The 13,975-nt window shown below is 47.7% G+C and overlaps 1 protein-coding gene across 2 annotated transcripts in view; it reads left to right on the top strand.

Moving 5' to 3' along the window:
- Nucleotides 1-13,975, top strand: part of ARMC9 (armadillo repeat containing 9) — a 542,713-nt gene that overhangs the window by 321,629 nt on the left and 207,109 nt on the right. For both annotated transcript variants that reach the window (XM_085635734.1, XM_085635735.1), the window contains exons 15-16: nucleotides 475-614; nucleotides 1,555-1,631. In XM_085635734.1, the coding sequence (XP_085491860.1) occupies nucleotides 475-614; nucleotides 1,555-1,631 (217 nt within the window). The remainder of the gene's footprint in view (nucleotides 1-474; nucleotides 615-1,554; nucleotides 1,632-13,975) is intronic.

The raw sequence follows: 13,975 nt of genomic DNA, 5'->3' as shown, positions 1-13,975 counted from the left end.
ATACCTAAAGCTTACTGGGAATGCTGTTTGACTTCTCTACAGGAACTTTTCACCTTCAAGCCACAAGTTTTAATTCTGAACTGCCAATCTCTTTCAGAGATAATTACCGTCTGTCAAGCTTACTCCGGACAGGGTTGGGCTAATTTGTGTATGATTGGCACTCTTTTGAAATTACAAAGCTAATGTGATTGGAAAATGATGCCCTGAGGCATTCACCGGTGATTTAGAAGTGTACACACAAGTTCAAGTACCTAAAGTGTGCCTTTGGTTATGTGCATTGTTCACCCTCTGTGAGAGGTGTTTCCGTGCATGGCACCCTGGGTTAAAGTGCCTTTGGACTCGCACTGCACTGCACTGATGATTCTCATTGATTGCATTAGACATTAAATCTACCTTGTTTGCCACTGAGTTTCTAAGTACAGTATGTTATTCACATCCCACCAAAAGCTAATCAAAGCTGTTGTTTCTTCCTAGACGTGCCCTTCAGTCGACGATGATCAGGGACGGCATCATTTTCTGGCTCGTGGATGTCTTGGAGGAGACAGATTGTCTTTCGGACTACACCGTGGAGTATTCGGTTGCCCTGCTGATGAACCTGTGCCTCAGGAGTGCAGGTAGGGGCAGTTGGAGTGTGTAGACCATCTTAACTCGTTCCTGACACCCTGATTTCACACTTGATCTCACCCATGTAAAACTCATCCAACTTACATTAGCGCACCAAATAACATTTCCGTTGGCACTTAGTTGTTTTTTGCATCCAATTCGTGCATGAACACAAACAAATATGGTTTAGCATGTGGTGATAAATATAGTTTAACCCATATTGCTTGTCTTATTACCCCTAGTGCACTGTTTTGCTTTTTTCACTTATCCACAAGGTTGGACCTGGTGGACCTTGCCTAGGGAAATACTGGAGTGAGGGCTATTTGCATTTGTCTTCTCTTGAGACATTAGACATCTATTTTAAGATCTTGAGGTAGGCAGGACCTTTTGATTTTTACTGAAATTAGATCTGTACTATAATATGTTTACTTACAGGGGACCTTCAGCCAGCCCTCTAAGTCCATTGGTCTTTTGTTGTGTTATTGACAATTTATTTCCACTCACTCCAGGAGGCAGCCAGTGGACCTGCCCAGTTTGGCCATTGGCTAACTTCACTGTGATTTACTGCATCCTGCTGTTTCACAAGGAGCTCCTCTGCACACAGAGTAGTTCCTTCTGTGCTAAAGACTAGTATGGCAATGTGTGCTTTTTGAGACCAAAATACATTTTTGCTTTAAGTCTGTTTTTAGGTCTTGCAAGATGTCTGTTTGCCAATTACTCATTATCAGCTTACGTTGGACTTGGAGTACTCCCACTGCTTACCATTGGTTGGCTTTATTGTCACTCTGATTTACTTGCTTCTTATTCAATGGCTTGCATTGTCCATCTTGTGTCTTTAGAACACCTTGACATCAAGAAGGACGTCTGATGCACCAAATATGGTGATTTAATCTCTTTATATTCTGCTTCTATTCTGTTGCTTTGTTTGAGAGTTTGTTTTTTTCTTTTCAGGAAAGATGATGTGCGCGAAGGATTCGCGGCATGTGCTGAAAGTGCTGTCGGACCTCCTGGGCCACGAGAACCATGAGGTATGGAAAAAGGACATATAGCCAGTATTTGCTGCAGACCGTGTATTGCTGCTTACTGGGAGAATAGTTTCCAGTGTTAAGGAGGCTGCTCAGGGAATGGATAGCTTGATTGCATGTCTCAATGAGGTCAAAGTAGTATCCAAGCCCGTCTGTAGACATGAACCTGTCTTTGCTAGTGGTAGTGAGGGTGCCTTGTTGATGACGCTCACTTGTGGGTGTTACTTCTTGCTTTGATCATCTATGCGTGACAATGGAGGTACCCTAGCTATCCTTTATAACTTGTTTATCAGAAACCTGCCATAAACACATGCTGTCTCTAATTCACAGATTATCAGCGTTATAATGTGTTCCCCAGGGCTGAAAATCTATGAAGATCAGCCTGAAAGCTGACACTTTAGGTTTATTTTAGCCCTGCAATCCACATGCTCTCTTCTATTGTTAATGCTGCATCATGACATGACCCAGCCGACCGATGGCTGGTGCGTCTTGGTCATTACGTTGGTGCGCTGGTCACAAGTGCAGAGGAGATGGCCTGGCATCTCAGAAGCCTGCGCATACACATTTTTGAAAAGTCTATTTCTGGTCCCATTTCCTCTCCACATCATAGTCTGATAGGAGGGTCTCTGTGTGCAACACTCAGACATCCTCCTGTTTGGGATTTAGGTGGAATCCAATGTGGGGATTCCCTGCAGCTGGAATTACTGTTACCAGACGGTATGTTTGCATGGAATCAGGGTATTCCTTGTTCCGCGGGGGTTTAACCCCACACACTTGCAACTAGACCTGTGGTGGTGCTATAGGTGTTCAGGGGCTTTGAGGTGAAGCAGGGATATCTAGGGCAGAGTACAGAGGGTAGAGGAAGGGCATGGAAGGAAGGTTCTGGCAAGGTTCAGCATTGCATGCTCCCCTTCCCCCCCCCCTCCCTCCCCTCCCAGAGAAATATATTGGCCGAACCCAGGGACTAGGCTTGCCTGCTGTTGCAGGTAAATCCTCATGTGATTTCACTGACCTTAATTACTGCCTGGTAAAGTAGGATCCTGGGTTCCCACTCCTGGAAAAAAGTGGGTGATGGAACCCCAGGCCAGTCGTGATCAGGCAGAGTGGAATTCCATATGGTCATTCCGCTCTACCTGGCTTCTAAACTGGCCAGAAGTGTGATTTGATTAGACTCTGTCTCCAATGTACCATTGCCGCTTCACTGATCAACCCCAAACACAACAGAGGTGGGTTTCATGGCTGAACCTGCAAAAGCCTCCTTTATTTCTCCAGCTGCAAACAAATCTGTATAACAAAAGTTACTTCTGCCCTGAACTGAGAAACCATGCCTGTGGAAAGGTTTCTGCTGCAAAACATGTTGCTATTCTATCTTGAAATATTGCATGGATAGCATATTTTATGATGTTAGGTCTGCGATTGTGGGAAAGGTCACCGGGACTGCTTTGTTTCCTCTGTTGTGTAGGGCGTGCATGGGTTTTTGGCACTATTGTAGAACTTTACAGCGGAGGGATCGATCCTATGTGTGCTACCCCACTCGATAGTTGCCTTGGAGGAACTTCGATGAGTGCTGTTATACATCTCACTGGAGTTGGGCTCTATTGAGCTTCGACCTTCTGGCCAAAATGAAACAGAATGTCCTACTACAAGTTACAGTGGGCTGGGAGTAATACAAAACATAACACAACCCTGATTGCCTGTAGTTTATACCAGAATTGGGCACGCTGTGCGTGAAGCACCCGCTGCAGGAAGTGCCAATACTGATATCTTGGGTCATACCTGGTAGCCCACGGAGTAGACTTAAACCCCTGCCTCATTCTGTCTGCGCACAGTGCAGCATTTGCAGTGTTTTAGCAGCGGCGGCTCCTCCACAAGAGCGGAGGAGCGTCGCCCAACCTCCTGCAAGCACAGCAGGCAAACACACATAAATAAAATGGCATAATAATACCATTTTATTTTGCCTCCAGCTGGCGCTGTGTACAGTGCGATCGCAAAGCAGGGGCGGGGCTGAATCCTGCTATTGCTGGATTACTGCTGCCCCTTCCAGTGCGCATGTCGGATTGGCCAGCTGGCTACCTACGGCCAACCTGACATGCACACTGTAGACCCACCAATCCCCCGGCTGTGAGATAGCCGTGGGATTGCTGTCACAGGCCCGCAGCCTCAAAATGCATGCTGAGTTATCCTGCTCCAACCAATCCTGGAGCTGCTCTCATGCTGATGTGAGCAGCATGAGGGCCGCTCCAGGATAGGTTGGATTTGCTTTCCACTGAGCAGGAAGGAAGTCCATCTATTCCTGCTTGTGGTACGTCGGGGATAAGGTCTGCATTTATGGTGAGTTTGGCGCCATCATGCCTCACTATATTTTTAGGTCTCGTCTATGCAGCGCACAAGCGCTGCATAGGAGAAACCTTTAGTCATCGGCACAGCTTTGCGGCCAAAAACGTGCAGGCGTTCCATTGCCTTCAATGGCAACGCGTGCACGTGTGGCGATTCACTTGCGGGAGCGAACGACTGGCGCCATATGTTATCAATTATCGCGGCGCCAGCCGCTCGCTCCCGCAAGTGAATCGCACAGGCCCCCTCCTCTCTCCCCCTGCTGCCGCGCGAGGCACGCACGCTTGTGCTTGTTTTGTGACAGATGCGGTGATTGGTTTCTAAAATCCAAGCATTTCTTTTTCTAAGCAAAGGGCAAATCAACCAAAAATGTGGTGTTGTGTGAGCAGCGAAATAAAGGCAGATGGGCAAAAAAAAGTCATGCTAGAGATATAAGACAATACTTTGATTCAATGCCCCTCGTGCTCTTAATATACGAATTAGTTTAGCTAGCTCAAGATGGCAGAAATCACTTACAATCGAGATGCACATACTTTAAATATAGCTCCAGGGCTGGCGTGTGGCTCCTACAACAAATGTAATATGCTAATTGCGCAGTTCAGTTGATAAGCCTTGTCAAACAAAAGGACATACAAGCGCTTTGACGCCTCGTTAGAGGTAGTAAACGCTATAAAATGCAATTACAATACAATATAGGTGTGCATGGACCTACTAGGTGGCATTGAGTCACGGCAGGGATGTATTTAACCCGTTGTTGCTCGGACTCCATAGGGGAAGTTAATCCCTCCACAGCTGGGTCCTGTCTGGGCACTAGAGGGGCTTGGAGCTTCTTACCTCTTTAATGGCTCTGGTTAATTGCTCAAGGACAGGCGGCCTATCACTTACAGAAATAAACATCAGAGAGCTACACTCATAAACTGGCAGACCAGGCAGGCACGTTCCCAACGCCGGGTGTGTCAACTGTGACCCATGAAGTTTGCAACTTTGTTGTTTTTTTGTTTACGTATTCTCCTTGCAGATCACAAAAGGCTAGGAAATGATGGCCATGGATATATTTGTTCTGCATTATCCTTCGGCAGTGTTGTGACTCCTTGGTTTTCCCTTGTTGCATTGTGCGTTTTTTGCTAACTTTTTATGAGCACACAATACATGTTATGATGTAACAGACGAGGGCCAAGAAACCAAAGGGCACACCTAAAAATGCAGTGCTCTTTGTGGGAGCGGGGTGCATCGTGCACACCTTAGGGTGGTAAAAATGTGTGACGTTGGCAAGGACGTGCTGTTTGCACAATATCCCCCTTCTGCCCCCCCCCCCCATCACCCCAACAAGGAGCTATTCCAGAAACCCATTGAAAACAAGCATTTGCAATGCAATAGGTCTCGCATTTACGCGAGTTTAAGCTATTGGCATTGTAAATGGCAATGCCTTATATTTATGTTTTAAAAACCAAATCATAAAAAAAACAGTCATTTTCTTTTACAATGCCAATAGCTCAAACTTACATAAAAGCGAGACCTATTGCATTGCAAATGCTTATTTAACAGGTAGCCGCCGCTGACTGTTTGTCCAGAAATGCCCAGTTGACAGCTTGACCACCACAGTATTGAAGTAATCTATTGAATAATAATGCTGCACATGTGAATGTTTGACTGTTTGAGTACAAGCTCATAACTTAGTAGGACGTTTCAATAGCACAATAGACCTGGGAGATTAAGTAAATAAACTGCACCTTCTCATCAAGTCACTCTCTTGAAAAGTTATTCAGGAACATCCAGACCGTTCTTCACAAATATTCAGCCACAACAGCCCATGACATTGTACTAGCAGAAGTAACTCTTCTAACAACTTTTACATTAGGGTAGCGAAAACATTTTATTGCCATGCATGAAGGCCATTGGCCCAGTCCAGCCCACAACCATACTTAAAACTCAAGAGTAACTACCTCTGCCTACCTGCATGGAGTTTAAACCCTTAGTTCCAGAGCATCGAATAATGGAGTTAGTACAAGTAGAACCTCCTAAAATCTTTTGTTTCCTCGATCAATGTGTCAAAGTCACACCGGCTCCTGTTTATTGGATCCATTATGAATCCGGTGCAGTTTTAAGCCTTTTTGCCACTTCAACGATTCCCAGACATTCAGACCATAATCCTTCTGTTTCATCCTTGGTCCTGGCTCTCTGTGAGAGTGACTCTGAGACTTCTTGGCTTCCTGCTTCTCCACTACGCTAGATGGCTCATACGGGCTTTGCAGTGGAATCTCAAGACTTTGTGGGTTCAGCACCAAGAGAACCTGTCAGATTCAATCCAGGTGTCGGTTAGAGATTGCAAAAGATCTGCACTGGTGGTTGCTCGACTACAATTGGACCAATGGCAGACCCTCTCCCTACCACCCACCCCACCTAGAGCTGTCAGTGATGACTGATGCATCGCTGCTAGGTTGGGGAGCTGATCTGGGAGAGGTGGAGATCTCAGTACTCTTCAGTAATGCTCTTTCTGGTGGATACTCTGGCCGTAGAGTCCTCACTGCCCCCTCACACCCCCCGTTCTGTGGAATGATCTCCTTTCCATCTAAAAAAAGGTCTCAGTCTAGGAATCTGTACACTGTCACATCTGATCTGTTGTTAAGCTCAGTGTCTTACAATGCGGATAGAGTTGAGAAAGAAACTGACTTCAGTTCACAGGGGTGGCAATTATATGTGGCTCTGACATCACTCCTTGACAGGCTGAATCTGGCGCTGAGCTGCACCAGACCACCTGCTGGTGTGCAGGAGAACTACTCTGAAAAATGTCCAGATCCAGTCTGGCAGATGGGTGTGTCCAGAAGGCGAGGAGTCTGCGGTTAGATATAGTATCCACCAGAAATGCGTTACCGAAGGAAAGTAACTTGTTAATCTTTTCGTACGTGGTTTGCCTCCATCACCAGTGCTCTGTGCTTGACATGATAGGGATCTGATCCAAGTGGCATCTTGGTGAGCGGTTAGAGGGGTTTGAGGCGGCCAAGCTTTTGATGCATGTACAGGGAAGACATACTCTTTAACCTGTAAAAATAGTGGTTATAATGTCACTAACACCTGCCCATTCTTAGCCAAAAGGAAGGAACATACCATGAAATGAACTCAAGAAAACAGTAAATGAAAATAACTTCAGCTTAGTGTTAGAAACATTTCTGTGAGTAACTCGCTGATACGGAGATGAGGCAAACACGGACAGCCAGCCCTCTGGCGCTCTAGCAGCGGCACTCTGGCGCTCTAGCAGCGGCACTCTGAAGTTCTAGCAGCGGCACTCTGAAGTTCTAGCAGCAGCACTCTGAAGTTCTAGCAGCGGCACTCTGGAGTTCTAACAGTGGCACTCTGGAGTTCTAGCTGAGGTGATCTGGAGTTCTACCAGCGGTGCTCTGGATTTCTACCAGCGGCACTCTGGAGTTCTAGCAGTGGCACTCTGGAGTTCTAGCAGGGGCACTCTGGAGTTCTGACAGGGGCACTCTGGAGTTCTAACAGGGGCACTCTGGAGTTCTAACAGGGGCACTCTGGAGTTCTAGCAGTAGCACTCTGGAGTTCTAGCAGTGGCACTCTGGAGTTCTACCAGCGGCACTCTGGAGTTCTAGCAGCGGCACTCTGGAGTTCTAGCAGCGGCACTCTGGAGTTCTAGCAGTGGCACTCTGGAGTTCTAGCAGCGGCACTCTGGAGTTCTACCAGCGGCACTCTGGAGTTCTAGCAGGGGCACTCTGGAGTTCTAGCAGTGGCACTCTGGAGTTCTAGCAGTGGCACTCTGGAGTTCTAGCAGTGGCACTCTGGAGTTCTAGCAGCGGCACTCTGGAGTTCTAGCAGCGGCACTCTGGAGTTCTAGCAGCGGCACTCTGGAGTTCTAGCAGTGGCACTCTGGAGTTCTAGCAGTGGCACTCTGGAGTTCTAGCAGTGGCACTCTGGAGTTCTAGCAGTGGCACTCTGGAGTTCTACCAGCGGCACTCTGAAGTTCTACCAGCGGCACTCTGGAGTTCTAGCAGCAGCACACTGGAGTTTTAGCAGCAGCACACTGGAGTTTTAGCAGCGGCACCCTGAAGTTTTAGCAGTGGCACTCTGAAATTCTAGCAGCGGTGCTCTGGATTTCTACCAGCGGCACTCTGGAGTTCTAGATGGGGCGCTCTCGATTTCTGCCAGCGGTGCTCTCTCTTTCTACCAGCGGCACACAGGAGTTCTACCTGCGGCACTCTGGAGTTCTACCTGCGGCACTCTGGAGTTCTACCTGCGGCACTCTGGAGTTCTAACAGCGGCGCTCTGGAGTTCTAGCTGCGGTACTCTGGAGTTCTAGCTGCGGCACTCTGGAGTTCTAGCAGGGGCACTCTGGATTTCTAGCTGCGGCGCTCTGGAGTTCTAGCTGCAGCACTCTGGAGTTCTAGCTGCGGCACTCTGGAGTTCTAGCAGGGCACTCTGGATTTCTAGCAGCGGCACTCTAGAGTTCTAGCAGCAGCGCTCTGGAGTTCTGGCAGCGGTTCTCTGGATTTCTACCAGCGGCAGACATACTCTTTAACCTGTAAAAATAGAGGTTATAATGTCACTAACACCTGCCCGCTCTTAGCCAAAAGGAAGGAACATACCATGAAATGAACTCAAGAAAACAGTAAATCAGGGTATAGTGACCACCATCTGCTCCTGGTGGTGATTTCTGGAGTATTGTAAACACTATCTCCTCCTTATAGTGATTGCCAGGGTATAATGACCACCATCTGCTCCTGATGGTGATTGCCGGGGGACACTTCACAGGGAAAGCCAGGAGGGGTTCCACAGCGGTATGAGTATCAGCGCCAGGAAACCACAAAAGGCGACACCGCAAGGTGGCCGTCTGGTGACAGTGCGCTCTATAAGTACCTTCACTTACTTGACCATCTGCTCCTGATGGTGATTGCCAAGGTATAGTAAACACTATTTGCTCCTGATGGTTATTGCTGGAATATTGTGAAAACTATCTGCTCCTGATGGTGATTGCCAAGATATAGTGAGCACCATCTGCCCCTATGGTGATTGCCAGGGTATGGTGAACACTATCTGCTCCTGATATTGATTGCCGGGGTATAGTGAGCACTATCTGCTCTTGCTTGTGATTGCTAGGGTGTGGTGAGCACTATCTGCTTCTGAGGGATTATCAGGGTATAGTGAACACCATCTGCTCCTGATGGTGACTGTCAGGATATAGTGAGCACTATCTGCTCCTGATGGTGATTGCCGGGGTATAGTGAACACCATCTGCTCCTGATGGTGATTGCCAAGGTATAGTGAACACTATCTGCTCCTGATGGTTATTGCTGGAATATAGTGAAAACTATCTGCTCCTGATGGTGATTGCCAAGGTATAGTGAGCACCATCTGCCCCTATGGTGATTGCCACTGTATGGTGAACACTATCTGCTCCTGATGTTGATTGCCGGGGTATAGTGAACACTATCTGCTCCTGATGGTGATTGCCAAGGTATAGTGAGCACTATCTGCTTCTGATGGTGATTGCCGGTGTATAGTGAACACCATCTGCTCCTGATGTTGATTGCCGGGGTATAGCGAGCACTATCTGCTCTTGATTGTGATTGCCAGGGTGTGGTGAGCGCTATCTGCTCCTCAGGGATTGTCAGGGTATAGTGACCACCATCAGCTCCTGATGGTTATTGCTGGAATATAGTGAAAACTATCTGCTCCTGATGGTGATTTCCAAAGTATAGTGAGCACTATCTGCTCCTGATGGTGGTTGCCGGGGTATAGTGAGCACTATCTGCTCCTTATGGTGATTGCTCCTCATGGTGATTTCCAGGGTATTGTAAGCACTATCTGCTCCTGATGGTGATTTCCTGGGTATAGTGAGCACTATCTGCTCCTGGTGGGGATTTCCGGGGTACAGTGAACACCATCTGCTCCTGATGGTGATTGTCAGGGTACAGTGAACACTTTCAGCTCCTGATAGTGATTGCCGGGGTACAGTGAACACTATCTGCTCCTGATGGTGATTGCTGGGGTACGGTGAACACTATCTGCTCCTGATAGTGATTACCGGGGTACGGTGAACACGATCTGCTCCTGATAGTGATTGCCGGGGTATAGTGAACACTATCTGCTCCTGATAGTGATTGCTGGGGTATAGTGAGCACTATCTACTCCTGATGGTGATTTGCGGAGTGTAGTGAACTCTATCTGCTCCTGATAGTGATTGCGAGGGTATAGTGAGCACTATGTGCTCCTGATAGTGATTTGCGGAGTGTAGTGAACACTATCTGCTCCTGATGGTGATTGCTGGTGTATAATGAGTACTATCTGCTCCTGAGGGTGATTGCCGGGGTATAGTGAACACTATCTGCTCCTGATAGTGATTGCTGGGGTATAGTGAGCTCTATCTGCTCCTGATGGTGATTTGCGGAGTGTAGTGAACACTATCTGCTCTTGATAGTGATTGCCAGGGTATAGTGAGCACTATCTGCTCCTGATAGTGATTTGCGGAGTGTAGTGAACACTATCTGCTCCTGATGGTGATTGCTGGGGTATAATAAGTACTATCTGCCCTTGATGGTGATTGCCGGGGTATAGTGAACACTATCGGCTCCTGATAGTGATTGCCGGGGTATAGTGAACACCATCTGCTCCTGATGGTTATTGCTGGAATATAGTGAAAACTATATGCTCCTGATGGTGATTGCCAAGGTATAGTGAGCACTATCTACCCCTATGGTGATTGCCAGGGTATAGTGAGCACTATCTGCTCTTGATGGTGATTTCCAAGGTATAGTGAACACTATCTGCTCCTGATGGTGAGTCTGGGGTATAGTGAACACTATCTGCTCCTGATGGTGATTTCCAGGGTATAGTGAGCACTATCTGCTCCTGATGGTGATTTCCAGGGTATAGTGAGCACTATCTGCCCCTGATGGTGATTTTCAGGGTATAGTGAGCACTATCTGCTCCTGATGGTGATTTCCAGGGTATAGTGAGCACTATCTGCTCCTGATGGTGATTCTGGGGTATAGTGAACACTATCTGCTCCTGATGGTGATTTCCAGGGTATAGTGAGCACTATCTGCCCCTGATGGTGATTTCTGGGGTATAGTGAGCACTATCTGCTCCTGATGGTGATTCTGGGGTATAGTGAACACTATCTGCTCCTGATGGTGATTTCCAGGGTATAGTGAGCACTGTCTGCTCCTGATGGTGATTTCCAGGGTATAGTGAGCACTGTCTGCTCCTGGTGGTGATTTCTAGGTTATAGTGAACACTATCTGCTCCTGATAGTGATTGCCGGGGTACAGTGAACACTATCTGCTCCTGATGGTGATTGCTGGGGTACGGTGAACACTATCTGCTCCTGATAGTGATTACCAGGGTACGGTGAACACGATCTGCTCCTGATAGTGATTGCCGGGGTATAGTGAACACTATCTGCTCCTGATAGTGATTGCTGGGGTATAGTGAGCACTATCTACTCCTGATGGTGATTTGCGGAGTGTAGTGAACTCTATCTGCTCCTGATAGTGATTGCGAGGGTATAGTGAGCACTATGTGCTCCTGATAGTGATTTGCGGAGTGTAGTGAACACTATCTGCTCCTGATGGTGATTGCTGGTGTATAATGAGTACTATCTGCTCCTGAGGGTGATTGCCGGGGTATAGTGAACACTATCTGCTCCTGATATTGATTGCTGGGGTATAGTGAGCTCTATCAGCTCCTGATGGTGATTTGCGGAGTGTAGTGAACACTATCTGCTCATGATAGTGATTGCCAAGGTATAGTGAGCACTATCTGCTCCTGATAGTGATTTGCGGAGTGTAGTGAACACTATCTGCTCCTGATGGTGATTGCTGGGGTATAATAAGTACTATCTGCCCTTGATGGTGATTGCCGGGGTATAGTGAACACGATCTGCTCCTGATAGTGATTGCCGGGGTATAGTGAACACTATCTGCTCCTGATAGTGATTGCTGGGGTATAGTGAGCACTATCTACTCCTGATGGTGATTTGCGGAGTGTAGTGAACTCTATCTGCTCCTGATAGTGATTGCGAGGGTATAGTGAGCACTATGTGCTCCTGATAGTGATTTGCGGAGTGTAGTGAACACTATCTGCTCCTGATGGTGATTGCTGGTGTATAATGAGTACTATCTGCTCCTGAGGGTGATTGCCGGGGTATAGTGAACACTATCTGCTCCTGATAGTGATTGCTGGGGTATAGTGAGCTCTATCAGCTCCTGATGGTGATTTGCGGAGTGTAGTGAACACTATCTGCTCATGATAGTGATTGCCAAGGTATAGTGAGCACTATCTGCTCCTGATAGTGATTTGCGGAGTGTAGTGAACACTATCTGCTCCTGATGGTGATTGCTGGGGTATAATAAGTACTATCTGCCCTTGATGGTGATTGCCGGGGTATAGTGAACACTATCGGCTCCTGATAGTGATTGCCGGGGTATAGTGAACACCATCTGCTCCTGATGGTTATTGCTCGAATATAGTGAAAACTATATGCTCCTGATTGTGATTGCCAAGGTATAGTGAGCACTATCTACCCCTATGGTGATTGCCAGGGTATAGTGAGCACTATCTGCTCCTGATGGTGATTTCCAAGGTATAGTGAACACTATCTGCTCCTGATGGTGATTCTGGGGTATAGTGAACACTATCTGCTCCTGATGGTGATTTCCAGGGTATAGTGAGCACTATCTGCTCCTGATGGTGATTTCCAGGGTATAGTGAGCACTATCTACTCCTCTGGTGATTGCCAGGGTATAGTGAGCACTATCTGCTCCTGATGGTGATTTCCAAGGTATAGTAAACACTATCTGCTCCCGATGGTGATTCTGGGGTATAGTGAACACTATCTGCTCCTGATGGTGATTTCCAGGGTATAGTGAGCACTATCTGCCCCTGATGGTGATTTCCAGGGTATAGTGAGCACTATCTGCTCCTGATGGTGATTTCTGGGGTATAGTGAGCACTATCTGCTCCTGATGGTGATTTCCAGGGTATAGTGAGAACTATCTGCTCCTGATGGTGATTCTGGGGTATAGTGAACACTATCTGCTCCTGATGGTGATTTCCAGGGTATAGTGAGCACTGTCTGCTCCTGATGGTGATTTCCAGGGTATAGTGAGCACTGTCTGCTCCTGGTGGTGATTTCTAGGGTATAGTGAACACTATCTGCTCCTGATGGTGATTGGTGGGGTATAGTGAGCACTAGTTGGTCCTGATGGTGATTTCCAGGGTATAGTGAGCACTATCTGCTCCTGATGGTGATTTCCAGGGTATAGTGAGCACTGTCTGCTCCTCATGGTGATTTCCAGGGTATAGTGAGCACTATCTGCTCCTGATGGTGATTTCCAGGGTATAGTGAGCACTGTCTGCTCCTCATGGTGATTTCCAGGATATAGTGAGCACTGTCTGCTCCTGATGGTGATTTCCAGGGTATAGTGAGCACTGTCTGCTCCTGGTGGTGATTTCTAGGGTATAGTGAACACTATCTGCTCCTGATGGTGATTGGTGGGGTATAGTGAGCACTAGTTGGTCCTGATGGTGATTTCTAGGGTATAGTGGGCACTATCTGCTCCTGATGGTGATTGCCGGGGTATAGTGAGCACTATCTGCTCCTGATGGTGATTGCCGGGGTACACTAACCCCTATCCCCCTCTCGTAGTCAGATGGCCTGCTCTATTGTGCAGCATCCTTGTGTTCACAGGCACCTGCTTGCTTGGGCAGACTGAGATCCACGTGCCCTGCTGTGCCAGGGCAAAGGCAGTCTGTTTCAGAGACCAGGAAGCGGAAGAGCTCATCTGCTGTAGGTGCCTCGGGCCCTTCAGAAGTTCGTCTGATGTCTCAGCCCGTCTGCGACCTTTGACTGAACTTTATTAAAGACCAGGCGCTTCCTCAGTCTGGTTCCGTGACGTGGCGTCCGCGTGGATGATAAGCCTCTGGCACGCGCTCCCTGTGCGCGCACAGCATTTCCAGTCCAGATGGCAGCTCCTGACCTGGCAAGATTACCCTCGCAGTGC

This window comes from Triturus cristatus, chromosome 11 (genome assembly GCF_964204655.1).
Source record: "Triturus cristatus chromosome 11, aTriCri1.1, whole genome shotgun sequence".
NCBI lineage: Eukaryota > Metazoa > Chordata > Amphibia > Caudata > Salamandridae > Triturus > Triturus cristatus.
The sequence above is the reverse complement of the archived record's forward strand: the minus strand, read 5'-3'. Positions and strand labels throughout refer to the sequence as shown.